Source organism: Lepidochelys kempii, chromosome 2, assembly GCF_965140265.1.
Source record: "Lepidochelys kempii isolate rLepKem1 chromosome 2, rLepKem1.hap2, whole genome shotgun sequence".
Lineage (NCBI taxonomy): Eukaryota > Metazoa > Chordata > Testudines > Cheloniidae > Lepidochelys > Lepidochelys kempii.
Window position 1 is genome coordinate 1820610 of NC_133257.1, and position 27342 is coordinate 1847951.

Here is a 27342-nt window from a genome sequence, read left to right on the forward strand (position 1 = left end):
TAGAAGGTACACACTATACATTTTTAAACAGTGATTTATTCTGAAAACTCTTCAGATTAGTTTTACAGCTATATCAGAAAATGAATGATTGGTTATTTCATTTACCAAAGGTAATTGAAGCAGATAGTTCACCTCCCAATGACTTCATAAATATCTCCAGTTCAACAGGTTAATCATTAATATTTGGAGGATTTTCTTGCCATGCTGTATTAGGAAGAGAACATCACCAGACAGACATTTAAATTGTTTTATTTAACTAAAACTACAATGTTAAGTATTCTGGATCTTTTTCTTCAACAGCAAACATATAATATTTTAACAAAAAAGCATATGTCCCTCGCTTCTCACATTTATGTCAGGACTTCTCCTTCTCCAGATCTATTCCGCCCCCAACAATCTTCTATTCATTGAACTTTTTGAAACTTTGCACTTTTAAAGAGAGGTAAGGGATTGACTCTGTGTACACACATTTGCAGAGGAACAATAGAGTTGAGGTCTGTTATTTCTCCTCTATATATTATTTATTTATTTTAAAACATTTTTGCTGTTAACAAGTGTGTTGTCTCTGGAGACACAAATCCACAGTTTGAGAACTGCTAAACTAAGCATCTCTGATGGTATCTTCTAGACTGAGCAGGAGTCCCATTGGGTAGATAGAAAGATTAACCTAAATAATCTATACAGAAGCCCCTGGAACCCCATAAGATTGGGTCACTAATCCATAAACTATTGGAACTCATTTACAAAACTTTTCTTAAACATTACATGAATATATTGTCTCAAACTATAGAATTAGAATTTATAATCCCTATTCCATGATGATATATTTGAGCTATAATGTATCTTAATTAAAACTATCTTTAGATAGGTGTGTTTTTCCTCAAAAAGCATTTTATCAAAAAATATCTGATTTAATTAAAAATCAGATTTTAAAAATTAAAAAAAAAAATCATTGATTTTTATCCACACTGACACAGAGCAATCTGGATCTCTTGATAAGCTGGAGGCAAGCACACAATATGTGACTTAATAGGCTAAATGGCAATGTCTGCATCTAGGAACAAAGACAGTAGGCCATGTTTACAGGATGGGGAATTCTATCCTGGGAAGCAGGGACTCTGGAAAAGATTTGGGGGTCATGGTGGACAATCAGCTGAACATGAGTTCCCAGTGTGACGCTGTGGCCAAAAAGGCTAACATGAGAACGGCCATACTGAGTGAGACCAGTGGTTCATCTAACCCAATATCCTGTCTTTTGACAGTGGTCGGGGTCTGTGTGCACTAATGTAGCAATGTTACCCAAGTATCTTCTCTGTGCTTGAGGCCGCAGCGTCTCGTCTGCAACACTCTATTTGTTAGGTTTTTTCCCCTGATGGTTGTTTCCTGTGGTAGCACCTGTCCCAGTAAGGGGAAGTCTGCTTTTGTTCAGATTGATGCTGCCTCCCTGCCCTGCAGTAGCCATTCTCACAGTCTGTCCGAGACTAGGTTTGTAGGTGCTTTGTGACTCTCCCCGATCCTGGAGTTGACAGTCGAGGTGGTGCTCCTGCAATCTGAACCAGGATGTAGCACATGGCTTGATTTGTTTTTGACCCTCCCCCTGATGGTGCTGCTGAGGGATTGTGGGAGCTCCCTTTCCTGCTTCAGCCCCTGTTGAGCCAGGGACCAAACTAGTCCCAGACCAGTGTGAATGTTTGGGGTCATTAGAGCTCTGGTGCTTCTTACTGAGTTAGCAGCTTCCTCTCCACCTGGAAGTCTGCCCTCCCCTCCACAGGGGCTCGTTCCTTTCTTCTGGCCCAAGCTCCACGGGCACCATTAGGAAGAGTTTAGGTAGGACTGATCCAGGCACTGCTGGGAAATGCAGGATTCCCCTTGTCGGGGACTGACGGGGTGTCTGCATCCACGTGAGTCTGAAGAGACTGGGCTGGGGGAATCCAAGGGGTCAACAGGAAGAACTGGAGTTCCTGAGGACTTTGTTTTCCATCCTGGCTTGGCCCCTTTGTAGGTAGCGGCTGTCACAGTAAGGGGAGTCTGCGAGAGTTCCCAATCCCACCTTGGGAGGCTGTGTTACCTGCTGGGGCAGTCAGTGTTGGTGTGGGGCAGGGAGCTGTCGAGTATTTGCTGCATCCTGGAGTGTCTGCACTGAGGCCATCTGTTGCCCTTCCCTAATCCTGGTGCTCTGTGGCCCCCTGTAATGCTGGGGCTGGAGGCTGGCTGTTCCTTGCAGGGTCCTTGGGGCTGAGGCGATGTGACGAAGCGGGACTGTTCTTAATGTTTCCTCTGAATATTGTGGGGGTGCCTCAGTTTCCTCTATGCAGTTCTTAAGTATGTAGGTGGTGGGGTAAGGGTGTATGATCATTGCAGAGCCCTAGAGGGCAGGTGTGTGCAGGGGTCTGGACACAGAGAATGGCCGACACCCTGTTTCCTGGCAACTGATGGCCTGGCCCTTCCCCCCTGCAAGGTGAGAGCTAAAGGGTTGGAGAACAAAGGAATCAGGTGACCTCCTGGCCCGGGAAAGGAACAAAGCCCAGGGGAGGAGGGGCTGGAGGGAGTTTCAGTTTGGGGCTGGCTGGGACACGGAGTGAAGGGCAGACGTGGTTGTGTGGCTCACTGCCCCCCAAAATGGACCCAGCTGAGGGGTCCTGTTCTCTGCACCTACAAGCTCTGTTTTAGACCATGTTCCTGTAGTCTAATAAACCTGTTTTCCTGGCTGGCTGAGAGTCACGTCTGACTGCGGAGTTGTGGGGCAGGACCCTCTGGCTTCCCCAGGAGCCCCGCCTGAGCGGACTTGCTGTGGGAAGCGCACGGAGAGGCAGAGGATGCTGAATGCTCCGAGGTCAGACCCAGGAAGGTGGAAGCTGTGTGAGCTGTGTGCCCTGGAGACAGGCTGCTCCCAGAAAGGAGACTTCCCCAGAGTCCTGCCTGGCTTCATAGGGAGCAGTTCCAGAGCATCGCCCGGGGACTCCGTGACAGGCTCCACTGGGGATGTCTGGGGGAGCGGACTCAGGGTTGTGTGGCTAATGCTGAGGCAGTCCCTCAGATGGCTGCTCAGCATGTCAGTGCAGTAGCATGTGCCTGTGCTAATCTCCTCTGGGTTATGTCAGGGAAAGAACATCCAGCAGCCTCAGTCCGGGAGCAGCTGACCTCCCTTTGACCTTGCTGGGCGGACAGGTTCCCTAGCCTGGTGCTTCTTCTCTATCCAACTATACTCTGAGCCCAGCAGAAGCAGCTGTCCTATCTCGGGGCCTCTCCTTCTGCCCCTCCACCCCCACGAACATGATACAGTTCTGTGGTGACCTACAATCCTATTTTCGACATCTCCGACTCAAGAAATATTTCCAACATACCTCTGAACAACATACTAACCCACAGAATCCTTCCTACGAACACTGCAAAAAGAAGGATTCTGGGTGGACTCCTCCTAAAGGTCGAGACAGCAGGCTGGACTTCTACACAGAGTGCTTCTGCCGACGTGCACGGGCTGAAATTGTGGAAAAGCAGCATCACTTGCCCCATAACCTCAGCCGTGCGGAACACAATGCCATCCACAGCCTCAGAAACAACTGACATCATAATCAAAAAGGCTGACAAAGGAGGTGCTGTTGTCATCATGAATAGGTCGGAATATGAACAAGAGGCTGCTCGGCAGCTCTCCAACACCACTTTCTACAAGCCATTACCCTCTGATCCCACTGAGAGTTACCAAAAGAAACTAGAAAAGGAGTACTTGTGGCACCTTAGAGACTAACCAGTTTATTTGAGCATAAGCTCACGAAAGCTTATGCTCAAATAAATTGGTTAGTCTCTAAGGTGCCACAAGTACTCCTTTTCTTTTTGCGAATACAAACTAACACGGCTGTTACTCTGAAACCTGTCAAAAGAAACTACAGCATTTGCTCAAGAAACTCCCTGAAAAAGCACAAGATCAAATCCGCACAGACACACCCCTGGATCCCCGACCTGGGATATTAGAATCATAGAATATCAGGGTTGGAAGGGACCCCTGAAGGTCATCTAGTCCAACCCCCTGCTCGAAGCAGGACCAATTCCCAGTTAAATCATCCCAGCCAGGGCTTTGTCAAGCCTGACCTTAAAAACCTCTAAGGAAGGAGATTCTACCACCTCCCTAGGTAACGCATTCCAGTGTTTCACCACCCTCTTAGTGAAAAAGTTTTTCCTAATATCCAATCTAAACCTCCCCCACTGCAACTTGAGACCATTACTCCTCGTTCTGTCATCTGCTACCATTGAGAACAGTCTAGAGCCATCCTCTTTGGAACCCCCTTTCAGGTAGTTGAAAGCAGCTATCAAATCCCCCCTCATTCTTCTCTTCTGCAGGCTAAACAATCCCAGCTCCCTCAGCCTCTCCTCATAAGTCATGTGTTCTAGACCCCTAATCATTTTTGTTGCCCTTCGCTGGACTCTCTCCAATTTATCCACATCCTTCTTGTAGTGTGGGGCCCAAAACTGGACACAGTACTCCAGATGAGGCCTCACCAATGTCGAATAGAGGGGAACGATCACGTCCCTCGATCTGCTCGCTATGCCCCTACTTATACATCCCAAAATGCCATTGGCCTTCTTGGCAACAAGGGCACACTGCTGACTCATATCCAGCTTCTCGTCCACTGTCACCCCTAGGTCCTTTTCCGCAGAACTGCTGCCTAGCCATTCGGTCCCTAGTCTGTAGCTGTGCATTGGATTCTTCCATCCTAAGTGCAGGACCCTGCACTTATCCTTATTGAACCTCATCAGATTTCTTTTGGCCCAATCCTCCAATTTGTCTAGGTCCTTCTGTATCCTATCCCTCCCCTCCAGCGTATCTACCACTCCTCCCAGTTTAGTATCATCCGCAAATTTGCTGAGAGTGCAATCCACACCATCCTCCAGATCATTTATGAAGATATTGAACAAAACCGGCCCCAGGACCGACCCTTGGGGCACTCCACTTGATACTGGCTGCCAACTAGACATGGAGCCATTGATCACTACCCGTTGAGCCCGACAATCTAGCCAGCTTTCTACCCACCTTGTAGTGCATTCATCCAGCCCATACTTCCTTAACTTGCTGACACGAATACTGTGGGAGACCGTGTCAAAAGCTTTGCTAAAGTCAAGAAACAATACATCCACTGCTTTCCCTTCATCCACAGAACCAGTAATCTCATCCTAAAAGGCAATTAGATTAGTCAGGCATGACCTTCCCTTGGTGAATCCATGCTGGCTGTTCCTGATCACCTTCCTCTCATGCAAGTGCTTCAGGATTGATTCTTTGAGGACCTGCTCCATGATTTTTCCAGGGACTGAGGTGAGGCTGACTGGCCTGTAGTTCCCAGGATCCTCCTTCTTCCCTTTTTTAAAGATTGGCACTACATTACCAGTCAGCCTCACCTCAGTCCCTGGAAAACACACTATCAGAGGCTCGTTCACCTGCACATCCACCAATGTGATATATGCCATCATGTGCCAGCAATGCCCCTCTGCCATGTACATTGGTCAAACCGCTCCTATCTGAAACCAAATTGGCTCCCTGTGTCTGGGGCAGTGGCATGGCTGGGCCTCCCAGATTAGTCCTGTGAAGGAATACTGCTTCCCAAGAGCCCTGGCATGTCCCTGCTGCTGCTTGTTTACAATCTCTCCTGTTACAAGCCAGGATGGCGCAACAGGTCCCAGCTGGAGAGAGGGTGGGGCACGGAGCTCTTGAGCAGGGACTTCTCCTTTGTAGCCAGCAAAGATTTTAGGGATCCCCTCGCTGAAACTGACAAAGTCTATATACTTCAGAGAGAGCCTGTCCAGGGTGAAACTGCACTGATGGAAATAGGTCTCTGTCTGGCAGCACTGTAGAGTGAGACCCAGAGCCCTCTTCAGCTGCCATCTCAACCAAATATCCTTAGGAATGTGTCCTTAAAGGCCCCATAAGGAGTGAATTCTGGAGCCAAGACCCTTTGCTGGGGCTGCCCTGTCACCTCCAGGAGCATTTTGGCTGGTTAAAGCTGGAGCCAAACTGGGGACAGAGCCAGGACGGGGATAGGGGCTGCACTGGGGGCAGCGAGGCTGGGGGCCTCCATCAGAGACATCCCCAGGGGGTGAGGACAGGCCACTGCCCTTCCCACTGCGCCAGGCGGTGCAGGCAGCAGGCAAGGGCCAGACATGGCACCAGTAGGGGGATGGGGAGGTGTGTTGGGTATTGGGAGCGGGGGCAGGGTGCATGGATGGGGGATGGGGCAATCATAGAATATCAGCGTCGGAAGGGAACTCAAGGAGGTCATCTGGTCCAACCCCAACTAAATCATCCCAGCCAGGGCTTTGTCAAGCCTGACCTTAAAAACTCCTAAGGAAGGAGATTCCACCACCTCCCTAGGGAACCCATTCCAGTGCTTCACCACCCTCCTAGTGAAAAAGTTTTTCCTAATATCCAACCTAAACCTCCCCCACTGCAACTTGAGACCATTACTCCTTGTTCTGCAATGCATGGGGGAGGGGAGTGCATGGAGGGCAGAGAGGGGCAGGATGCATGGACAGCAGAGGGAGGTGCATGGGTAGGCAGGGTGCATGTTGGGGAATGGGGGCAGGGTGCACCAGTGTCGGGGTGGAGAAAATAGGGGCATGACATATGGGTCTCTGAGAATCTGGGTGCTGCGTGGGAGGGCTGCAAGGGGGCTGGGTGCATGGACAGCAGTGTGGTTCATGGGCACTATCAAGGTTCCTTCCCCACTCTGAACTCTAGGGTACAGATGTGGGGACCTGCATGAAAGACCCCCTAAGCTTATTCTTACCAGCTTACGTTAAAAACTTCCCCAAGATACAAACTTTGCCTTGTCCTTGAACCCTATGCTGCCACCACCAAGCGTGTTAAACAAAGAACAGGGAAAGAGCCCATTTGGAGACTTCTTCCCCCAAATATCCTCCCAAGCCCTACATCCCTTTTCCCGGGGAAGGCTTGATAAAAATCCTCACCAGTTGGTACAGGTGAACACAGACCCAAACCCTTGGATCTTAAGAACAATGAAAAATCAATCAGGTTCTTTAAAAGAAGAATTTTAATTAAAGAAAAGGTAAAAGAATCACCTCTGTAAAATCAGGATGGTAAATACCTTACAGGGTAATCAGATTCAAAACACAGAGAATCCCTCTAGGCAAAACCTTAAGTTACAAAAAGACACAAAAACAGGAATATATATTCCCTCCAGCACAGCTATTTTACCAGCCATTAAACAAAAGAAATCTAACACATTTCTAGCTAGATTACTTACTAACTTTTTACAGGAGTTCTGAGCTGCATTCCTGATCTGTTCCCAGCAAAAGCATCACACAGACAGGCAGAGCCTTTGTTCCTGCCCACTCCAGCTTTGAAAGTATTTTGATCAGGTGCCAGCAAGGTTATCTTAGCTTCTTAACCCTTTACAGGTAAAAGGGTTTTGCCTCTGGCCAGGAGGGATTTAAAGGTGGTTACCCTTCCCTTTATATTTATGACAGGCACCAAGGTGCTGAAGGGGGTGTGGAGAAGCTGGAGACAGGGGACAGATGGAGGTGCTGCTGAGTGCATACAGATGGAAGTTGGGGAGCTGGGTGTATGGCAGTGGTTTTCAAACTTTTTTTCTGGTGACCCAGTTGAAGAAAATTGTTGATGTCTGTGACCCAACAGAGCTGGGGATGAGGGGTTTGGGGTGTGGGAGGGGCTCAGGGTTGAGGTGTGGGGGTGAGGACTGTGGGGTAGGGCTGGGAATGAGGGGCTCAGGGTGTGGGAGGGGATCAGGGCTCTGGGCTGGGGGTGCAGGCTCTGGGGTGGGGCCAGGGATGAGAAATTTGGGGTGCAGGAGGGGGCTGTGGGTTTGGGAGGGGCTCAGAGCTGGGGTAGTGGGTTGGGGCATGGGCTAACCTCAGGCGACTCCTGATCAGTGGCATAGTGGGGGTGCTAAGGCAGGCTTCCTGGCACCGCGGACCGTGCTGTGCCCTGGAAGCGGCCGGCAGCAGGTCCGGCTTCTAGGTGGAAGCGCACAAGCAGCTCTGCGCAGCTCTTGCCTACAGGCACCGACATCTTCCCCCCTCCCCCAGCAGAGCTGGTGATCAGGGTGGGAACAGCGCACGGAGCCCTGTGGCCCCCATGCCTAGGAGTGGGACTTGCTGCTTGCCACTTCCAGGGCACAGCATGGTATCAGAACGGGTAGGGGCTAGCCTGCCTTACCCAGGCAGCACCGCCAATGGGACTTTTAACGGCCCGGTCGGTGGGGCTGACCAGAGCCTATGCGACCCAATGCCTTACATTTCGCGACCCAGTACTGAGTCGCAACCCGCAGTTTGAAAACCACTGGTGTATGGGAATCAGGGGTCAGTGCAGGGGTCGGGGGGACTAATCTTTGAGGCAGAGTGTGGATGCAAGCAGGGGCCCTTTTTGGGACTGTGAATAAGGGGATGTTCTTGCGTGTGAACAGCCACTGGGGGCACCAGGGAGGCTGCTGACGCAGATGGTGAATGGGGGCTGCTGGGGCGGTTACATGATTGGCAAAGTGATTCCTTCAAATCTGTTTCTTCAGTCTTTTGTGGTGATGTTGGGGTGGGGGTGAGCATGGGGGGGTTCATTGTGCCTTTGAATTTGCAGGGCTGGTTGTGAGAACCCTCTCCCTTAGGGTCCTAGTGCAGGTAGTGTCTAGGCACAGGAAGCTGTTCTTGTGCCAAATCCTGCTGCCCTGCTTTGTATATGGGATGGGCGTGTACTTGGGACCAGGTGTGCACCTGGCCTGGGCAGGAATGTTAGCTAGTGGTTCAGCCATGATGAAAACACTGTCCTCGGTTTGTGCCCAGCAGTCACTTGGGTTGGTCTGTTGAGTATGGAGGTGAATTTGTTTAGCTGCAATGCTGCCTCTGTAGAGAATAATAAAAGAGAGGAGGAAACTCCTTTATATGGAAGCGTGGTGCTTTAAAACAGGGAGAACTTGTCATGAAATTACCTGTTCTGTTAGCCACTGTCAGAAGACAGGATACTGGGCTAGATGGTCCTTTGGTCTGACCCAGTATAGACGTTCTTATGTTCTTATATTGGAGTGTTGGGTGGAACAGGTCAGAGGTAGCTTCACAGAGCACAGACTCTTGCTGAACTGGGGGAAATGATTCCCTGTGGGTTAGGGGTGGGAGAACTAGCCTTTGGGTCTGAAGGGGGAATGTATAGCAGCCGTGCCCTCCCACCCCCCTCGTGGATTGCAAGCTCTGGGTGCTGGCAAGGAGCCTATTGCTAGGGGGTGAGAATGCGGTTGGCACACTGGTGTGAGGGTGGATGTGGAGAGCTGCAGGCCAGCTTGCCCTCCGCAGGGAATGGTACATCAGTCACCTGAGAGTGGGATACCACAGTGTGCGATAGGGTTAGCCTGGGAGGCTGCCTGGCTCCTTCCTAGGAACGTGAGATCTGTTCTTGTTCTCCCCACTTAACAGGGTGTCTGCCTCCTGACCTCTCCTGCCCCTCCCTGTCTCTGTGTTGGCTTATCACCTCCCTGCCAGACTAGCCAAACCCATTCCATGCTGCAGGGGCTGGGCTCACCTGGAATCAGGGCCATTCTCACCTTGTCTGCAGTCTTGCTGTGCTGCTCTTGGGATGGGCAGCTGATGGAACCTGTTTCTCTGTGCTAGGTCGTACCAGCTTTGCAGCAGGTGTTGCACTGAGAGTCGCTCTGCAGCCGAAGGTGGGACAATGAAGCTGTTGGAGAACTCAAGTTTTGAAGCAATAAACTCTCAGCTGACAGTGGAGACGGGAGATGCTCACATCATTGGCAGGTGAGTGTTGTCAAAGCTTCCTTCTGTGCTTCCCCAGGGACTTGAGCCACCTCTTCCCGTGCCCTTCCTGTGGTGCAGAAAGTCCCCCCACAAGGGGGACCAGACAAGCTTGATAGCTCTGGCAGTGAGATCTATTCAGCTGAGGAGCACCCCACCGCCAGGTGAAACACTTCAAGCTAGAGTGGCCAAGGCACTAGGCACCATACTGACATGGGTGAGTGGGAGAGCATCGCATGGGTGCTCTCCAGGTACTTGCCGCTCGCATGTGTGTGGGGGGCGGAATGGACTATGTAGACTTTACAGGCCTTTGCTCTCTGCCTCTGCCCAGCTGTCTGTGAAGTTCCAACCTGCCACAGGCTTTGCAGTCTCAGGGCACGCACAGCTCAGCTGTCTGCTTCCAGGCCCTCCGCAGTCACCCTAGGGAGTGTCCCCTCAGCTCCCATGGACAGTCCCATCTACCAGGATTGTTTCTGCTCTAAATGTCTTGACAGGTGGAGTGAGTGGGAAGAGGAGTGAGTCAGTCTGTGTGCACAGGTACCACAAACCCCACCTTGCATACATGCTGCAGTGCAGGGCGCAGGTCTCTGGGCTGAGCCTTCCATCTCCGGCTAGGGGGATCCCAGATGTGGGAACAAAAGGCTACCGCTGTGCTCCCCTGTCCTTAGCGCCTCTGCCTGCCTAGGTGTTGCTGTTTGCCTGGGAGGTCCTGCTCCTGTCAGAGGATGGCTGGGAAGGAGGTGGCAGGGCTCATCCAGCACTTGCTCTCCAGGCATGTTTACAGGAGTCATAAAAAGCAGTGATGTGAGACTCTTGGCTGGGCCTCTCTCCACTTAGCCTGGGAGAGCAACTGGAAGGTGCTCCAAGACCACTCAGCTGAGGACTCCCTGGCCATTGGATCAGCAGAGGCAAGCCTGAGCACCTGTAGCCCCTGGGTGTCTCCTTTCTGAGCCCCATCTAGCTGTGGGAGTGGGGAAGGCAGGGCAGAGGTGCCAGTCCATCTCCTCTCCAAGCTTATGAACAGTGACTTGGGTCCTAGGTACAGGCTGTGACTTTTGTTTTTGCCAGTGGGTGCTCACTGCTCTCTGCCCCCTCCCCACTGTGCAAGTGGTGGGCAGGCCCTCAGGGGGAAGAGGCCAAGCAGGGGTGGGGCCTCAGGGCAGAGCATGGGCAAAGTGGGGAGCGGGACCACAGCCCAGGGGCTGGGGTCCACAAAAGATTAATTCAGCCCTGCTGTGGGTGCGGAGCACCCCCTATTTTTTCAGTGGGTGCTTGATCCCCAGAGCACCCATGGAGTCAGCACCGATGGTCCTAGACACTTGTGCTGCAGAAACTTCCACCCAAGTGCAAGCTGTGGTATGCAGTGTAGGGGTGGGGATAGGTCAGCTCCTGTGGGCTCCCAAGCTCTGGTTCTCGTGCTCTCACTGGCCCTGCACGCTTCCTCCCTTTGAATCTCTCCAGTGGGTGGAGCAACGCACTTACCCTCAGCCTGGCGTCTGTGCTGTGAAGAGACATCTGCTCTCAAGGCAGGATGTTTTGAGCTGCAAGAATGGAACCAATCGGCCAATGGCTTCCGTTCTTGGGCAGCTGCACAAGTGTGACCAGGCTGAGAGACTGGCTGGACCAGCCTGTGCTCATCACACCCCCATCAGCTGTGGAGCATGAGCTATGCAAGGCCTGTGCTGGGACAGTGATGATGTGGAACAGGAGGAGGAGATGGCAGTTCTTTGGGCCCAGCAGGGGCTCGTCCATACAGCAGCCTAGGGCATCTAGGCTAGTAGGCATCTCCGTTGTAGACTGCTGGGATGGAGCAGCCAGACCAGAGCTCCATATGGGCTTTTCCCTGGTCAGTGCTGCTTGCCCAAGGAGGTTAGCTTGGGGGCAGGAGACTGCCCCTTGCCCACAGCTAGCAGGAGTCTGACAGTGACATGCCCCTTTGTATGGCAGGCTAGCGTTGCTTCCCCATCAATTGCTCACTGGTTCAAGCAAAGAGCTAGGAATCAGGACTCCTGGGTTCCATCGCGAGTCCTGACCTTGGTTCGCTCTGTGGGCTTGGTGCTTCCCTTTCTGTCTGGACCGAGGAGAACTCCAGCCAGGGGGTGAGCTGAGCAAACTTCAGGAGACCATTGGCAGTTTCCTGAATCGGTGTTTCCAGGTTTTGGGCTTTATTTGAAACCCATAGTTGGCCAGGAATGTGAAGTTTGGGAGTTGAGGTCTGATTGACTGTGGGGCTGGCTGGCATTGCCCAGCAGGGTAGGTTTGCTCAGTCTGTTTCTGACTGTGGCTGGGCTGCTCACATGTGGCTGGGCTGCTCACAGGCTCTGACTGTGTCTGTATTGGAGCACGTACCAATGAAATGAAACTCCATCTTGCTGCACCATGCGGAACCCTAACCCGTGTTTAGGGCGCTTTAAATGGCATTGAAACCTGGATAGCTTGATCTGGTCAGTTACTGCTTTCGCTGGCTGATCGAGACAAAGCCGAAGTGAATCTGTTTCCCAACTGGCCCAGGCGTAGGGTAGGGGGTGCTCCACACGCTCTCTGACCGGCTTTAGCATTGGGCTTTTCAAGCACTTCACGAAGAGCTGGCGTTCTTGGCTGACAGCAGCTAGAGAAGGGCAGAGTGGTCAAGAGGGTGCTGCAGACATTCCCCAGAACGTGCCCCAATCCCCGCTTCTTTTTCGGTGTGACCATGGGGCGTAGGCTGCTGCTGCCCTTCAGGAAGCGTGTTTGCGTTACCTCTGTCCCAGCCGATTGTGGGGGCCATGGGAGCTGGACAGGACCATGTCTGTCTTTTCTGCCTCTGTCCAGGCTGCTGGTGGAACACATGCTGCAGAGTTGAGGGGGAGAAAGCCCTGCTCTGGGCTGGGTCTCCTGCCCTTCCTGAAAGGCTTAGTCTGTGTGGATTTGGTTTGTGAACTGAGGGCACAGTCTAAGAGTCGGGGTTTGCAAACCGTCTCACATCCTTCCTGCAAGCCCCAGGAGCACACTTCCTGCTCACGCGCTCACCTCCTGGGCAGCGTCTGGGAGCCCTGGCAGGGCCTGGGTGTAACTTCTGACTGGAGGCTGCCATTACTGGGGCCTTGTCACCCTGCTCTCGTGATGCTGTCAGTGTCCGCAGCTCTTTCACAGGGGAGCCAGAAGGTGGGGTCTGCCCAGAGTTTCTAGGGGGGCCTATAGGAATGTGTCCATGAACAGATGACAGTGGATGTGTCTGCCTAACAACCCTTCCCCCACCCCCCTTGAGCCCAGACACCACAGCCTGGAAGTGACAGAATCAGAAGTGAAACTTACTAGCCTGTTGTTACACAGGATAGAAAGGCGAACAGGAAGGAGTGGCGTGTCAGGGCCAGCGATATGTGATGTGTGACTGATCTCGGTGTTGGCGGCCCTGGCAGCGGCATGTCTCCAAGGCCATGTCTAAGCGACAGCTGCTACAATGGCACAGTTAGAGCCCTGCAACTGTGCCCGCCATGCCCTGGCATGAACACGTCAGGGGAGTTAATCCACCTCTGGCAGGTGGTAGCTAGTTCGATGGACGAGTTCTTCCAGGTCCTGACCAGGAGTTAGGCCGACCTAACTATGGCACGCCGGGCACAAAAAGCTTCACAGCCCAGAGCAATGTCGCTAAGATGATCACAGGGAGCTATGGGATGCCTCCTTGCCACTCATTCACCCTTGAGCTGAACCTGGGGAATGGGACCCACAAGCTTTCCCAGGGGCCCTGCCTGGCACGTCTGCTCTGTTGTACCAGGAACTGATGGGTCAGTGGCAATGGCTGGTCAGTCATCGTCCCCCTGAACCAGAGGTAACGCTGGCTAGTTGCCAGTGCAGAGGGACTGAGCCTGTTGGGGGGAGGTGTGTGCAAGGGGGGGCCTCAGTCCTGGGGGCAGCATGGCCATCAAATCATTTCCAGCACTGGCTGGGGAGCCCTTTTCTGACAACGTTACTGGCAGCAGGTGAACTCCCTGGTACGGGCAGAACCCTACTTTGATCAGGATGCTGCAGTGATTAGCTGGGTTTCCTGCGCCTTCTTCTGTACCCTTGGTGAGGCAGGCCAGGAGCGGCGGAAGGGGAGGGAGGGCACATAGGAGCTCCTTAGAACAGCTCGTGGGCATGTTCGTGGTCAGAGTTCATGGAGAAAGTTTGCTGGATCCTGTTCAGCCCACCTCTCCTCCCTCTCCCATGCACACTCCAGACCCGGCAGCCAGTTCTGCAGGGTGTTGTGGTGGTCACATTTAAATTTCTCTGAAACAGCAGTCCCTGTAGCTCTGGGCAGAGCCGGAACAGCCTGGCAGAGAACATTAGGCTGCCTTGGGGATTCCCAAAATCCCTGTGTCTGTGCTGGACATGTCTCCGCTCCTGTTGGCCTGTCCCTTCTCAGCACTCAGTGCCAGTGTTGTGAAGGGTGATCTCTGTCTGCGCTGGGGCTGGGCACCCAGTGTTGCTCCTCCACTTGTCGCTTGTCATGCTTGCTCTGAGGAGCAGGCGTGGGCCCGGGGGCCTGCTGTGCTGTTCCCCGGCGGGCCTCACACATGGTGTTGTCTCTCTGCAGGATTGAGAGTTACTCATGTAAGATGGCGGGCGATGACAAGCATATGTTTAAGCAGTTCTGCCAGGAGGGCCAGCCGCATGTCCTTGAAGCCCTGTCACCCCCTCAGACCACAGGAATCAGCCCCAGCAGGTACGTCAGCCCTCCACTCTGGGCTGGGGACTGGGCGGCATGGGACTTCTGCATGCTTCAGTGGGGCCCCGCATAAGAGGTAGCCATGGGCTGGAGCCAGAGCCCACTGAGGGAAGAGAAATGGGGGGTTGGCCTCAGGATGCCCCATACATTGCAGCTGGCCTCGCCCCAGTCTGGGCCAGCAGCCTGGGGTTAGTGCTCTCTGTTCCTGAGCCTCTGGAGCTGAGATGCAGCAGTGCACGCTGGGACTGATGATCTCCCAGGCCAACCCTCTGTGCAGGTGAGGTGCTCTGTCATACCTAGCTGCCCCTGGATTAAGTTGGGTGTGCGTGTGCATTCCCTCCTGTGCCTGTGTGTGCATTTGGTTAGGGCCGTGTGGCACATCCCCACTGGGAAGTGTCCCTGCCCACTTGCCCATCCTAGGGTGTGTCTGAGCCCTGTTTGCTGGGTTCTGGCAGTATCCCTGGGGCTGAAGCTGGTTTCCACAGGATTCCTGTCCTGGGGTGTGGGGTGGGGCTGCCGGGGGCCTCCCTCCAGTGTGTTGCTTCTGGGCAGCTGGTAGCAGCTGCCCGCCTAGCTGTCTTGTGTGTGCAGGCTCAGTAAGAGTCAGAGTGGAGACGAGGAGGGGCCTCTGAGTGACAAGTGCAGCCGCAAGACTCTCTTCTACCTGATCGCTACCCTCAACGAGTCCTTCCGGCCCGACTACGACTTCAGTGCTGCCAAGAGCCACGAGTTTAGCAGGGAGCCGAGCCTCAACTGGGTACGGGATGGGCTCCCTTCAACACTGCACAGGAGCCAGCTACTGATGGTGGCTGGGGTCAGAGTGCTCCTTGCCATGGAGTTTGGCAGGGACCTTCTGAGAGCAGCCGAGATAGGGCTCCCTCCAGCTCGGTGTGGTGGGGGACCCCAGGGACCCAGCCAGTGGGGTTTAGATCTATGAGGCCCACCTGCTCCGAGAGGGGCTGCAGCCAGACCCTTCCCCAGGAGATGCTCTGCCACCTCCAGACCCACCCTCCAGTGAGACACCCTCCCCTTCTGCCCTCTCAGCCACTGGAGTGAAGTCCGTCCCCCCCCCCGTCCCGCGCAGGCTATCAGGATCTGTCCTGCTGCCCATCACTGCAGAATCTGAGCACTTCCCACATAAAATCAGCAGCCTCAGAACAGCCCCTGCCAGGCTCCAGGGCCCCTCTGGCCCTTCTCCTTTGTGGGATGCTGTGCCTGTGGGTGGGGTTTTGACTTACCCTGGCTGTGCCAGCTGGGCTGGGTTGTTTCATGGTGGTGGTGTTGGGGTTGGTTGTGGGGTGGGGGTATGGTACTGCTTTTCGTTGGGTAGAGGCAGGGGCAGGGTTTGAGCATTTTTCAGCGTTTTGAGAGCCACCCAGACTGGGTTACCCTGTCCAGCCTCCCAGGCACCATGCTGAGGAGTGGGCAGAGCTCCATCCTGACTAAGCAGAGGGTGCCCAGAGCTGTGCCTGCTGGCAGGAGGCCGCCTTCCTCGGCCTGCGGCAATGCTCCCTTCCCAGACAGCTTCAGGGGAGCCACGTGCAGCTGTAGAGTCTTTTGAACTGGCGTCTGTGGGATCCTGTGGCAGGTCCAACCACCCCCACCTCTGCTTCTATTGCCCCACAATGCATTTCTGTATTTCTCCTGCTTCTCCCCACGTTTTCCTGAATCTAACGCTGGGTGCCCATTGGTCTGCATCTGTTCCACACACACACTTGTGTTCTAGGTTAGACTTCTGTTTTTCCTCCCATCCCAAGAGTACCCTTGCAGCAGCTTCCCCTTCACGGAAGGGCTGTGCGACAAGCGAGGGCTTTGCCAAAGCTGTTAGCTTATCACTTCCGGCGTGTGCCATGGGAAACAATGGCTCCTTCCCGCTCAGAGGAGCGAGCCTTTGGGCAGGGCTGGATTAACTCTCCTGTGGGGGCCGGGGCTATTAGATTTTGTGGGGCCCCTGTATACAAGTCTCTTTCCTAATTTAAAACAAAATTATCACAATTATGGCATCAAAGCTATTAACGCTATACTAAACTTGCCTTTTAATTAACATAAAGGTGTTCTGTGGTTACATTTCACTCTTAAAACATGTAGAATATAGTTAAGTTAATTCAAAATAGCCTAACAGAACAGCTGTTATATTTGTTTTTCTGGGAGGGAGTTTGGGTGCAGGAGGGGGCTCCAGGCTGGGGCAGAGTGTTGGGGTGCAGACGAGGGTGAAGAATACAGGCTCTGGGAGGGAGTTTGGTGCAGGAGGGGATTCTGACCTAGGACAGGGGGCTGGGGTGCAGGCTCCGGCTGGGAGGCACTTACCACAGGCGGCTTCTGGCCAGTGGCCCAGCAGGGCTCAGGCAGGCAGGCTGCTTGTGTGCCGTGGCCCCACACTGCTCCTGGAAGCAGCCAGCTGCTGGCATGTCTCTGCGCACCCCTGGGAAGAGGGGGGACAGCGTAGTGCGTTGCCTGCAAGCGCTGTCCCCGCAGTTCCCATTGGCCGGTTCCCAGAAAATGGGAGCAGCAGGAACAGTGCTGGGGGCAGGAGCAGCACACAGAGCTGCCTGCCCCCCTAGGGGCCGCAGAGATGTGCCAGCAGCCAGCCGCTTCTGGGAGCAGCCTGCCTGAGACCTGCTGTGCCCCTGGACTTTTAGCAGCCCGGAGATCACAGTCGACTGGCAGAGGCTCCAGGTTCGACCAGTCAATCGCAGTCAACAGGTTGGTGACCACTGAATTGTATATAATTATGGATTTATTTTTGCAGGGCTCCCCTTAGCCCGAGGCCCTGGGCTGCACCCCCAAAGTCCCTGCATTAATCCGGCCCTGCCCTCGGGGCCAGCCAGTGTTCCAAACCCACCCTTCCAGACTCTCTGGACTCCCATCTGGCCTCCCCAGAGCAGAGGAGTTGGGCCCTGTCCCAGGCATCGTGGACACAGCACAGGGCCCCTGGGGAGGGGCTGCCTGCTTCCCTCTGGAAAGCTGCAGGGTCCTGACTCCCGTGTGTCCAGCCCAGCCCAGAGTGTGTCTTGGTCTCCTCCAGGTGGTGAATGCTGTGAATTGTAGCTTGTTCTCAGCGGTCCGGGAGGACTTCAGAGCCCTGAAGCCTCACTTGTGGGATGCTGTGGATGAAGAAATCTGTCTCTCGGAGTGTGACATCTACAGGTCTGTTCTGCCTGCCCGCTCGGCATAGGGCAGCCCCACGCCCTGGAGCAGCCAGGCCATGCGCCGCTGGGGAGTACAGAGCCGGGGCTCTTCCTCAATGCTGGGCCGACATAGTGTGGCCAGTAGTGGATCTGGGGAACATCCTACTGATTCTGGCCTGCCCTGCCTATAGGGGTCCCTTTGCCAAGGCAGATAAAAGGGACGATCCCATGCCTTCCCCTTCCCACCCTGGGCACACCATGAGCTTGCGGCTAAGGGAGCTGACTGCCTCACTCCTGGCTCTGCCTGGGGCTGCTGGCCCAGTGGGCTAATAGCCTGCCTCCGTTTCTCCCTGCACATCGTTGATTCTTGCACCCGCCTGCCTTGTGGGGTGTGCTGGGTTGGCGGCTGGGTCATTACCATTTGTGCTGCGCTCTGACCACCAGGTGCCAAAGGTCGGTTCTGCTCTGTCACGCTGGTGTCAGGCCAGAGTGAGCAGCGTGCCTGGACTGAGTGAGAGTCTGGGTGCTGGGAGCCCTTCTTGCACAGGCAGCTCTAGGCAGGGTGTTTCTCACCCCGCCACTGGTTTTGCAGCTACAACCCAGATCTGGACTCGGACCCCTTCGGCGAGGAGGGCAGCCTCTGGTCCTTCAACTACTTCTTCTACAATAAGAGGCTGAAGAGGATTGTCTTCTTCACCTGCCGCTCCATCAGGTCAGGCTGTGGGACCGCGGGGAAGTGCGACCTGTCTGAAAGCTGTGCCTCCTGCTGGGGGAGCCCCCTCGACCCAGCACCCCCAGCAGTGCCCTGAGCTAGAGCTGCACTCCGCCTAAGTTCCCTGTCAACTGTGTGGCCGTGCAGCAGCCTGTTAAGTGCCACGCAGGCGCTCAGGGAACCTACCCAGCTGGGACCTGGGCGCCCCTCCTCTAGCCCCAACCTAGCCTGGCCCCCAACCTTCTGCAGCCAGGGGAGGGGCGCCTATCCCATGTCCCCAGCCCCGGAGCTGCCATGGCAGGGAGAGGCACCCCTGCCCAGGTGCTGCCGTGGGGAGAGAGACAGCTGGGGGGAGTCCTCTCTCCCCGCCATAGCCCTGGGGCAGCCTGCACCCCAAACCCCTCATCCCTGGTCCCACCCCAGAGTTCGCACCCCCAGCTGGAACCCTCTGCCCCACCCCTGAGCCCCCTCCCACACTCTGAACCCCTCGGCCCCACCCCTCCCACATGAATTTTGTTATGTGCACCAATATGAAGGTGATGTGTCACACACTACCTCCATATAGGTGCACATAACAAAATGCATTCCGCACATGGGTGGGAAAACTTAGAGGGAACCCAGAGCAGCCAGGCCCCTTTGATCTGCCTGCAGCATACAGCTTCGCTTCCACACTGACGTACAAACTGGATGGGAGCCGCGGCCTGGCAGCCTGACCCTCCCTCTCCTAATGGCATGGGTGCTTGGCCTCCCACAGGGAGGGTCCCTGCAGCCCCTCCTCCCTCTGGCCGCTGGGGGGTTGAGTTGGCCGGATTGGGAGCCCTTGCTCAGCGTAGCCAGGATTCGTAACGGGAGGCCAGTGCCTTAGACTGGTGCCAATGGGGCTGTGCCTTAGCTGTGGGGAGCTGGCTGATGCTCACTGCTGCCCTTTGTCTCTCCAGTGGGTCCACATACCCTCGCTCGGAGTCAGGGAACGAGCTGGACATGGATCTCGGTGAAGAAGACCAGGGGAGGAGCATGGATGCCTATGACAAGGAAAGCAGCAATATTGAGGAGGACAGGTGTGTGAGCTCGGCTGGCAGGGACATGCCGAGTGGGGCGGGATCCTGGCTGTCCCCTGCCCACAAAGCATGACTGTACCCGTTTCTCTCCAGCCCGTCTGCGTGATGGAAACAGAGCTTCTGGCCCTGGCGGGCCCTGGGAGCACGGGGCCTGGCCCTGTTGAATTGAAACTTGTGAAGGTGTCACCCCTTCTGAGAGGGACTCGAGGCTGCCTGGCCATGGCCAGTCTCTGTGGAGCCCCAGCTGGTGTGCGCCCGGGGCGGGGTGCCCGGCTCTGAGCTGCAGCCAGCTGTGCTTCCCCCAAAGCATGTTGGGCAGAGCTGTGACAGCTGTGCTTGTTTGCAGGGTGCAGGTTATCTGCATGTGAGTGTCCAGATGAGCTCCAAGAAGTACTCAGCCCTGCTGAGCCAGCCTTCCAGTCTCCAGTCCATCAGCATTGAGGATGGGCCAGCCCTGGCCGCTATGTGAACTACCCCATGCCCAGAGCCTGCAGCATTGCTCTGCCCTTTGGCGCTGGGGGCTCCAGAGTGCCCCAGCTTCTGCCCCACAGCACTGCATGTGGAAAGCAGCTGGTGCTTCTGGGCTGCAGATGTCCTCCAGCTGCAGGTGCTGCCCGAGAGCCCGTTCCCTCCAGACAGGTGCTGCGTGATTGGTCAGCAGAGGCCACGCTCTCACTGCCGGCCTGGGCTCCAGCTTGCCAGATGCTTGCGCAGGGCCTTTGGGATGGTTCAGTGCGCTTTAGGAATTGATTTGCTGGCTGCACTGATGTCCTGCTCCTGCTGGCTCTGAAGCAGGGCAGGCTGCTCCTCGGGCACTTTTCTTTACCGATGGCGACGCAGCAAACTCCGTCCGGCCATAGCAGCGGCAGGGCAGGGCATCTTCGCGTCCTGGATCTCCTCTTTCAGAACTGTTGGTGACCCACCCCTCCCCCCACGTCACTGGCCCGCTCCCTGTTTTTTTGGGGGGGAGAGGGGTTGCTTGGCTCCTGCTCACCTCACGGGCTCAGTTTGCTCTTTTCCAAGGCTGTAGCAGCCACCCTGTGGCCCCATGCTGAGCACTGCTCCCCTGTGCAAAGGAAGTGGCTGGGAGAGCGAGCTGAGGCCGGAGGGGCTGTTTGGTGGTTGGTTTGTTTGTTTTTGTTTTGTTTTTAAACCACAGATGACTTTTGGCATCAGCTGTGCTCGAGCTGGGCAAGAGCGCGTGTGGGGCGGGGCGGGAGGGGGTGGCTGCTGCTGGGAGCCTGCTCCATCGGGGAGGGCTGCAGAGCCTGTTTTCCTCTTGTTGGCAGCTCAGCCCTGTAGGCTCTGACTCATGCTCTGGTTTAACTGCATCCTCCCCTCCGTCCCCCATGGCCAGTTCCACAGCACTGGCCCTCCTAGTGCAGGCTGCTGGGCCCGATGCCAGGATGAATATACGCTGTCCCAGGGCCATAGCAGGACTGGGGTGCAGAGCTGCATGGGCACTGGATCATATGGGGGGGCGGAACCTGGCACTAGCATGGTGTCTGCAGAGGGCAGCAGCACCAGGTCTTGCTCCCTGCAGCTCCTCCTCTGGCCTCACTCGCCCTGGCAGGTTGCACCGGGTAGCTGGTGTAGTGCAAACCCCTAGTGGAGATGTGCTGGCAGAGGATCTGGGCCCAACTTCTCTGCTGCAAGGGAAAGGTGGAGAGGGGCCAGCCCAGCACAGTCAGGGCCTCTACATCTCAGCCAGCCGAGGAGGGCTCCGGGAGCTTGCCTGTGGAGCCGCACACTGCTAGCCTCAGGCCTGCGGAGGGACGTGTAGCTGGCCCATGCACCAGCCTCGTCCACCTGAGCCTGCTCGTCACCCAGCCTTCTTCACTGCTGGAATCTGCCACAGGAATGGAGTTGGTGCCCCAGGGGCTCTGGGGTGAGCCATAGCTTTCCCTACAGCTAGGGGACCGTGTGGGGTTGCCAGCTGCCCCCAGAGCCTCCCCTTCGCTGTGGGGCATTGTCCCTTCACCTGTCCCCCATGGGCATTTGGTCCAAGGCGAGCTCGTCACATCTGCCCAGCTCAGTGCTTTAAGGGCCAGCAGGTGCCTGTACATCGGTGCTGGCAGGAGCTGTCTTGGCAGTAACCATCTGCCTCCTTGAGCGTGCAGGGTGTGCCCAGGGCCCTTGCTGGCCTGTGGAGGATGAGGGGAGGGGAACCTTAAGCTCAAAGCATCCTGTTTTACCCACCTGTGGCCTAAGGAGGCTGCTCTCCCCAGCGCTGGGAGCCATGGCTATATCCTTCTACCCTTGAGCAGGGGGCCTGTGTGCATTGACCGTCTCTGCTAAAGCGCTGCAGCCCCAGCTAGGCTCTGGCTGGAGCTCGCAGCATTTGGGGCTCGTTGGCAGGGGCTCGTGAGCCTCTGAGCTGTGCCATGGCTGGCCAGCAGGGTGAAGGGCACCCTGGTAGCTTGGACTCCTGCCAGAGGCTCCGCATGACCTGCGTGGGTGTCTGCAGTGGTGCCCGGGCAGAGGGCTGGTGAGCACAGCAAGCTCCACCGCATTGCTCAGTCTAGGCAAATGTGGCCCGTATCCATGGTTGAGATGGGGCCCTGGCCAGGAACCATGGGGCCAGATCCCAGCCCAGCTACCGAAGACCTGGCATTCCCGCTCCTGCCTTTGCCCCTATGTTCACTGGCCTGAGTGGTGCATAGCCGGCCTCTTGGCAGGGAGCCCCTGCTCCAAGGGGAGGGCACAGCTGCTGTTCCCCTGCGCTGCTTCAAGAGTTTGTGCCTCTAGGCTCCTGCACGGCGGGTGGGGAGCTGGGGCCAGTTTCATGTTTGAGTCCCTGTGAGGTTTGACTTTACTGCATAGCAATGTATCGTTACACCAATAAAGTTTATCTGTGACTGATGCCCCTTCCTTTAGAGAATCCATCCCGTCCATGGGGCTGGAAGAGGGAGCCTCTGCAAGTTGAGGGGGCAGGGGCCGTACCAGAAAGGTGCTGGCCGTTCCTGCTGCTCGGCGGGTTCCCAGCTGGGGAAATGGCAGCTACGCAGGCAGGGCTGGCTCCTCCTTGGGGCCTGCTCGAGTGTCCTTTCTGCACTCACTATCCCCCTCCCAGCCCTGCGCAGCCCCTTCCCCAGCACGTGCTCAGGAGCCTTTGGAGAGTCAACCTGAACGTTCAAGTGCACCGTGTCCTCCCATTCGCCGGTGTCCTGCCTCCTGTGTTTGCACCTCTGCAGAAGCTGCCCTGGGCTGCTCTCCCCTTTCTACCCTTTACGTGTGGCTGGGAGCCGCAGGGCCCCGTTTGCGAGGTGGTGTGCAACCAGACCAGAGCTTGCTGTTTATGTGTAAAACAAGCTGCCAGCGAGAGCTGGCCAGGCGCCAAAGTAGACGCGCACACAGCCAAGCAGTGGGCTCTCACCCCCGCAGCCCAACCCTTGTCAAGGTTTGTGACCATCCCCCCAGGAGGGCTGTGGCGGGGACAGTGAGGTCGGTTTGCAGTCTGGGGCGGGGCAGCAGTGGAGAAAGCACAAAGGGAGCTTGTTTGCAAATGTTAATTTCTGCGCCCCCCCCTCCCCCCCCAGCTGCTTCTCCGGTCAGTCCCTCCTAGGTGCCAGCATGGAGGGCCCCGTGCCAGGTGCTGCACCTGCCTATGCGGGTGGGGTGGGATAAGGAAAGTGGGCCGCTCAGCAGAGTGGCGGGGTTGGGAAGTGCAGGGGTCAGGGGGTGACCAGCTGGGGGCGATTAGGGGGACAAATCTAGGCCGTGGTCTCAAGGCACAAGCGCCTCTGCAAGTGCAACCAGCTCAATGCCAGGTCGATACAATCCAGCCCCCACGGTCCTAGCACAGGCCCCTGGGGGCTCCAGGCCCCTTGGCAGCTGGTGTCTGCCCAGGATGGGACTTCCTGGTGTGTGTTGGGGGCTTGAGCCCAGGATGTGGCGTCCACTCTGTGGGCTCCAGGCTGGTCGTGGAAGCTGTGACGGGAGCGGTGCCGTGGGCAGGGGCCTGGGCGCTGGCTCTGAGGCTCTCCTTGCTGGCTGTGGGGCGGGCGGAGCTGGGTGGGAGGGTGGCATCTGATAGCCGGGGACTTTCCTTGTCCTTCTTGGATGATCTCTGCCTGAGGCCTGGAGGTGGCGGCCTGCCGCTGCTGGGGGCTGGGCTCGGTGCCGCCAGCCCCCACCTCCCCAGGACAGTCTGCGGCTGCAGGTGGGGATCTCCTGGGTGTGGGGTGTTTCCCTGGGGTGCTGGGGGCGGTTGTGATCATTGCTGTTCGTACAGCCGCTGCCTCGCACGGGCCCGTGGCCAGCCCTGAATCAGTTCCTGCTTCATGTCCCATAGCGGCCGGGGCCTCTCTCCCCTGCCCCCAGGGCGGCCAGTGTCTCAGCAGAGGGCTGCTGCCCCGGCTCACAGGGATGGGGTGAAAGGCGCTGGACCGAGGGCCGGATTCCTGTTAAAATGGCAGCCTGGGACTGGTATGAAGACAGGGCTGCGTGGCCCCCACCCCGTTCCACAGCAGGTCTCCCCTGATGCCAGCGAGGGGCCTTCTGTTCCGGCATCCCCGGACGATGCTCTGGGACTGCTCCCCATGAAGCCAGGCAGGACGCTGGGGAGGTCTCCTCTCTGGGAGCAGCCTGTCTGCAGGACACACAGCTCCCCCGGCTTCCCCCTTCCTGGGTCTGACCTCGGAGCATTCAGCCTCCTCTGCCCCCCGTGCGCTTCCCCCAGCGAGTCCGCTCAGGCGGGGTCCTGGGGAAGCCAGAGGGTCCTGCCCCGCAACTCCGCAGACAGACGTGACTCTCAGCCAGCCAGGAAAACAGAAGGTTTATTAGACGACAGGAACATGGTCTAAAACAGAGCTTGTAGGTGCAGAGAACAGGACCCCTCAGCCGGGTCCATTTTTGGGGGCAGGGAGCCAGACAACCCCGTCTGCCCTTCACTCCTCAAAAAGAACAGGAGGACTTGTGTCACCTTAGAGACTAACCAATTTATTTGAGCTAGTCGCTAAGGTGCCACAAGTCCTTTTCTTTTTGCAAATACAGACTAACACGGCTGCTCCTCTGAAACCTTCACTCCTCGTCCCCAGCCAGCCCCAAACTCAGTCCCCCCCCAGCCCCTCCTCCTCTGGGCTTTGTCCCTTTCCCGGGCCAGGTGGTCACCTGATTCCTTTGTTCTCCAACCCTTTAGCTCTCACCTTGCAGGGGGGAAGGGCCCAGGCCATCAGTTGCCAGGAAACAGGGTGTCGGCCATTTATGTACCCTGGCCCTTCGCTCCCCCCAGCCCCCGCGGGCACTGAACCCCCCGCCCCCCGGCCAGACACCCGAGCCCCCGCGGGCACTTACCCCCCCGCCCCCCCGGCCAGACACCCGAGCCCCCGCGGGCACTGACCCCCCCCACCCCCCCGGCCAGACACCCGAGCCCCCGCGGGCACTGATCCCCCCCCCCGCCCCCCCGGCCAGACACCCGAGCCCCCGCGGGCACTGACCCCCCCCCCGCCCCCCCGGCCAGACACCCGAGCCCCCACGGGCACTGACCCCCCCCCCCCGGCCAGACACCCGAGCCCCCGCGGGCACTGACCCCCCCCGGCCAGACACCCGAGCCCCCGCGGGCACTGACCCCCCCCCGCCCCCGCGGCCAGACACCCGAGCCCCCACGGGCACTGACCCCCCCCCCGGCCAGACACCCGAGCCCCCGCGGGCACTGACCCCCCCCGGCCAGACACCCGAGCCCCCGCGGGCACTGACCCCCCCCGCCCCCCCGGCCAGACACCCGAGCCCCCACGGGCACTGACCCCCCCCTGGCCAGACACCCGAGCCCCCGCGGGCACTGACCCCCCCCGCCCCCCCGGCCAGACACCCGAGCCCCCGCGGGCACTGACCCCCCCCGCCCCCCCGGCCAGACACCCGAGCCCCCGCGGGCACTGACCCCCCCCCGCCCCCCCGGCCAGACACCCGAGCCCCCGCGGGCACTGACCCCCCCCCCCGCCCCCCCGGCCAGACACCCGAGCCCCCGCGGGCACTGACCCCCCCCGCCCCCCCCGGCCAGACACCCGAGCCCCCGCGGGCACTGACCCCCCCCCCCCGGCCAGACACCCGAGCCCCCGCGGGCACTGACCCCCCCCGGCCAGACACCCGAGCCCCCGCGGGCACTGACCCCCCCCGCCCCCGAGGCCAGACACCCGAGCCCCCACGGGCACTGACCCCCCCCCGGCCAGACACCCGAGCCCCCGCGGGCACTGACCCCCCCGGCCAGACACCCGAGCCCCCGCGGGCACTGACCCCCCCCGCCCCCCCGGCCAGACACCCGAGCCCCCACGGGCACTGACCCCCCCCCGGCCAGACACCCGAGCCCCCGCGGGCACTGACCCCCCCTCCGCCCCCCCGGCCAGACACCCGAGCCCCCGCGGGCACTGACCCCCCCCGCCCCCCCGGCCAGACACCCGAGCCCCCGCGGGCACTGACCCCCCCCCCGCCCCCCCGGCCAGACACCCGAGCCCCCGCGGGCACTGACCCGCCCCCCCGGCCAGACACCCGAGCCCCCGCGGGCACTGACCCCCCCCCGCCCCCCCGGCCAGACACCCGAGCCCCCGCGGGCACTGACCCCCCCGCCCCCCCGGCCAGACACCCGAGCCCCCGCGGGCACTGCTCTCGCCCAGCCTGTCAGTGCCCGCAAATCCTGCAGCCGTAAACAGAACCGTCTCCACGGCGACCTGCCTTTCCCCAGCACTGGGCGCTCTCTGCCCGCCGGTGCAGGGTGGGTGGCATTGGCCTTTCCTGGGCCTGCGGCCTGGCAGGGTCCAGCTAGAGAGGCCTGACTGCTGAGGGGTTTGGCCGTCTGGCCTGGGGGGCGGGTGGCACCGGCGGGGGCTGTGGGGGGAGCTCGGGCGTCTGGCCTGGGGGGGGGTGGCACCGGCAGGGGCTGTGGGGGGAGCTCGGGCGTCTGGCCTGGGGGGGGTGGCACCGGCGGGGGCTGTGGGGGGAGCTCGGGCGTCTGGCCTGGGGGGGGGTGGCACCGGCGGGGGCTGTGGGGGGAGCTCGGGCGTCTGGCCTGGGGGGTTGGCACCGGCGGGGGCTGTGGGGGGAGCTCGGGCGTCTGGCCTGGGGGGGGGGTGGCACCGGCGGGGGCTGTGGGGGGAGCTCGGGCGTCTGGCCTGGGGGGGTGGCACCGGCGGGGGCTGTGGAGGGAGCTCGGGCGTCTGGCCTGGGGGGGGGGTGGCACCGGCGGGGGCTGTGGGGGGAGCTCGGGCGTCTGGCCTGGGGGGGTTGGTGACTGTGGGGTCTGTCAGGCGGCAGGCGGGGTGTTGGGGGGCAGCTTGGTTGTCAGGCCCGGGGGGTGGCATCTGTGGAAGATGGGGGGTACAGTGGGCAGGAGGCTCCAGTTGTCCCGCTCTGAGCATCCCTGGCAGGAAGGGGCTGCCAGGCAGGGAGCCGGAGCCTGGACTGCGCCGGGGCAGGTGGGTTAGAGGGGACCCAGCGCCCCTGATCCTGGCGAGTGAACAGCGGGGAGGTGGGGAGATGCTGATCTGCCAGGGCCCCTCAGGTGAGCTGGGGAGGGGCTTATCTGGGGGACGGGGGTTGCCAGTGCCACCTCTCGGCAGGAGGGACTATCCTGAGCTCAGCAATGGGTTCCCTCTTGCCCCTCAGAGCCCTGTGGGTGGCCGAGTTGCCCCTGGCCTAGCAGAGCCACCTGCGGGGGGCTGAGGCGCGGACAGCCTGACCTGAGGAGATGCTGCTTTCCGCCACGGCGGAGCAATGGGAATCGCAGGACAGTGGCTGTAAGTTGCCCCATGGCTGCCCTCGCCTCCACCTCCTCCCCGTGCCCCCCGTCACCCACTGGGCCTTTGGCTGCCCTGCCCCCCAGCATGCCTCCTCCGAGACCAGGCGGCTGCCTCTGCCGGCGCTGTCCATGCCCAAGACGATGCCAGAGGAGGATGCAGCCAATGCCCCCTCTGTACACAGCTGCTAAGCAACCTCCCGGCACAGAGCTGGGTCCCTCTGAACCGGGGCCTCCTCTGTGCCCAGGACGGGGGCAGGTGTGTTTGTGCC

General features: G+C 58.3%; 1 protein-coding gene across 4 annotated transcripts in view; it reads left to right on the forward strand.

The window, feature by feature from the left end:
• The window catches only part of MAF1 (MAF1 homolog, negative regulator of RNA polymerase III), a 39810-nt gene extending 17608 nt beyond the window's left edge, over positions 1-22202 (forward strand). For all 4 annotated transcript variants that reach the window (XM_073329825.1, XM_073329822.1, XM_073329824.1 and 1 more), the window contains exons 2-8: positions 9619-9762; positions 14315-14443; positions 15038-15203; positions 17472-17593; positions 18167-18286; positions 19225-19344; positions 19691-22202. In XM_073329825.1, coding sequence (XP_073185926.1) covers positions 9680-9762; positions 14315-14443; positions 15038-15203; positions 17472-17593; positions 18167-18286; positions 19225-19344; positions 19691-19712 — 762 coding nt within the window. In that variant the 5' untranslated portion in view covers positions 9619-9679 and the 3' untranslated portion in view covers positions 19713-22202. The remainder of the gene's footprint in view (positions 1-9618; positions 9763-14314; positions 14444-15037; positions 15204-17471; positions 17594-18166; positions 18287-19224; positions 19345-19690) is intronic.
• Positions 22203-27342: the final 5140 nt, after the last annotated feature.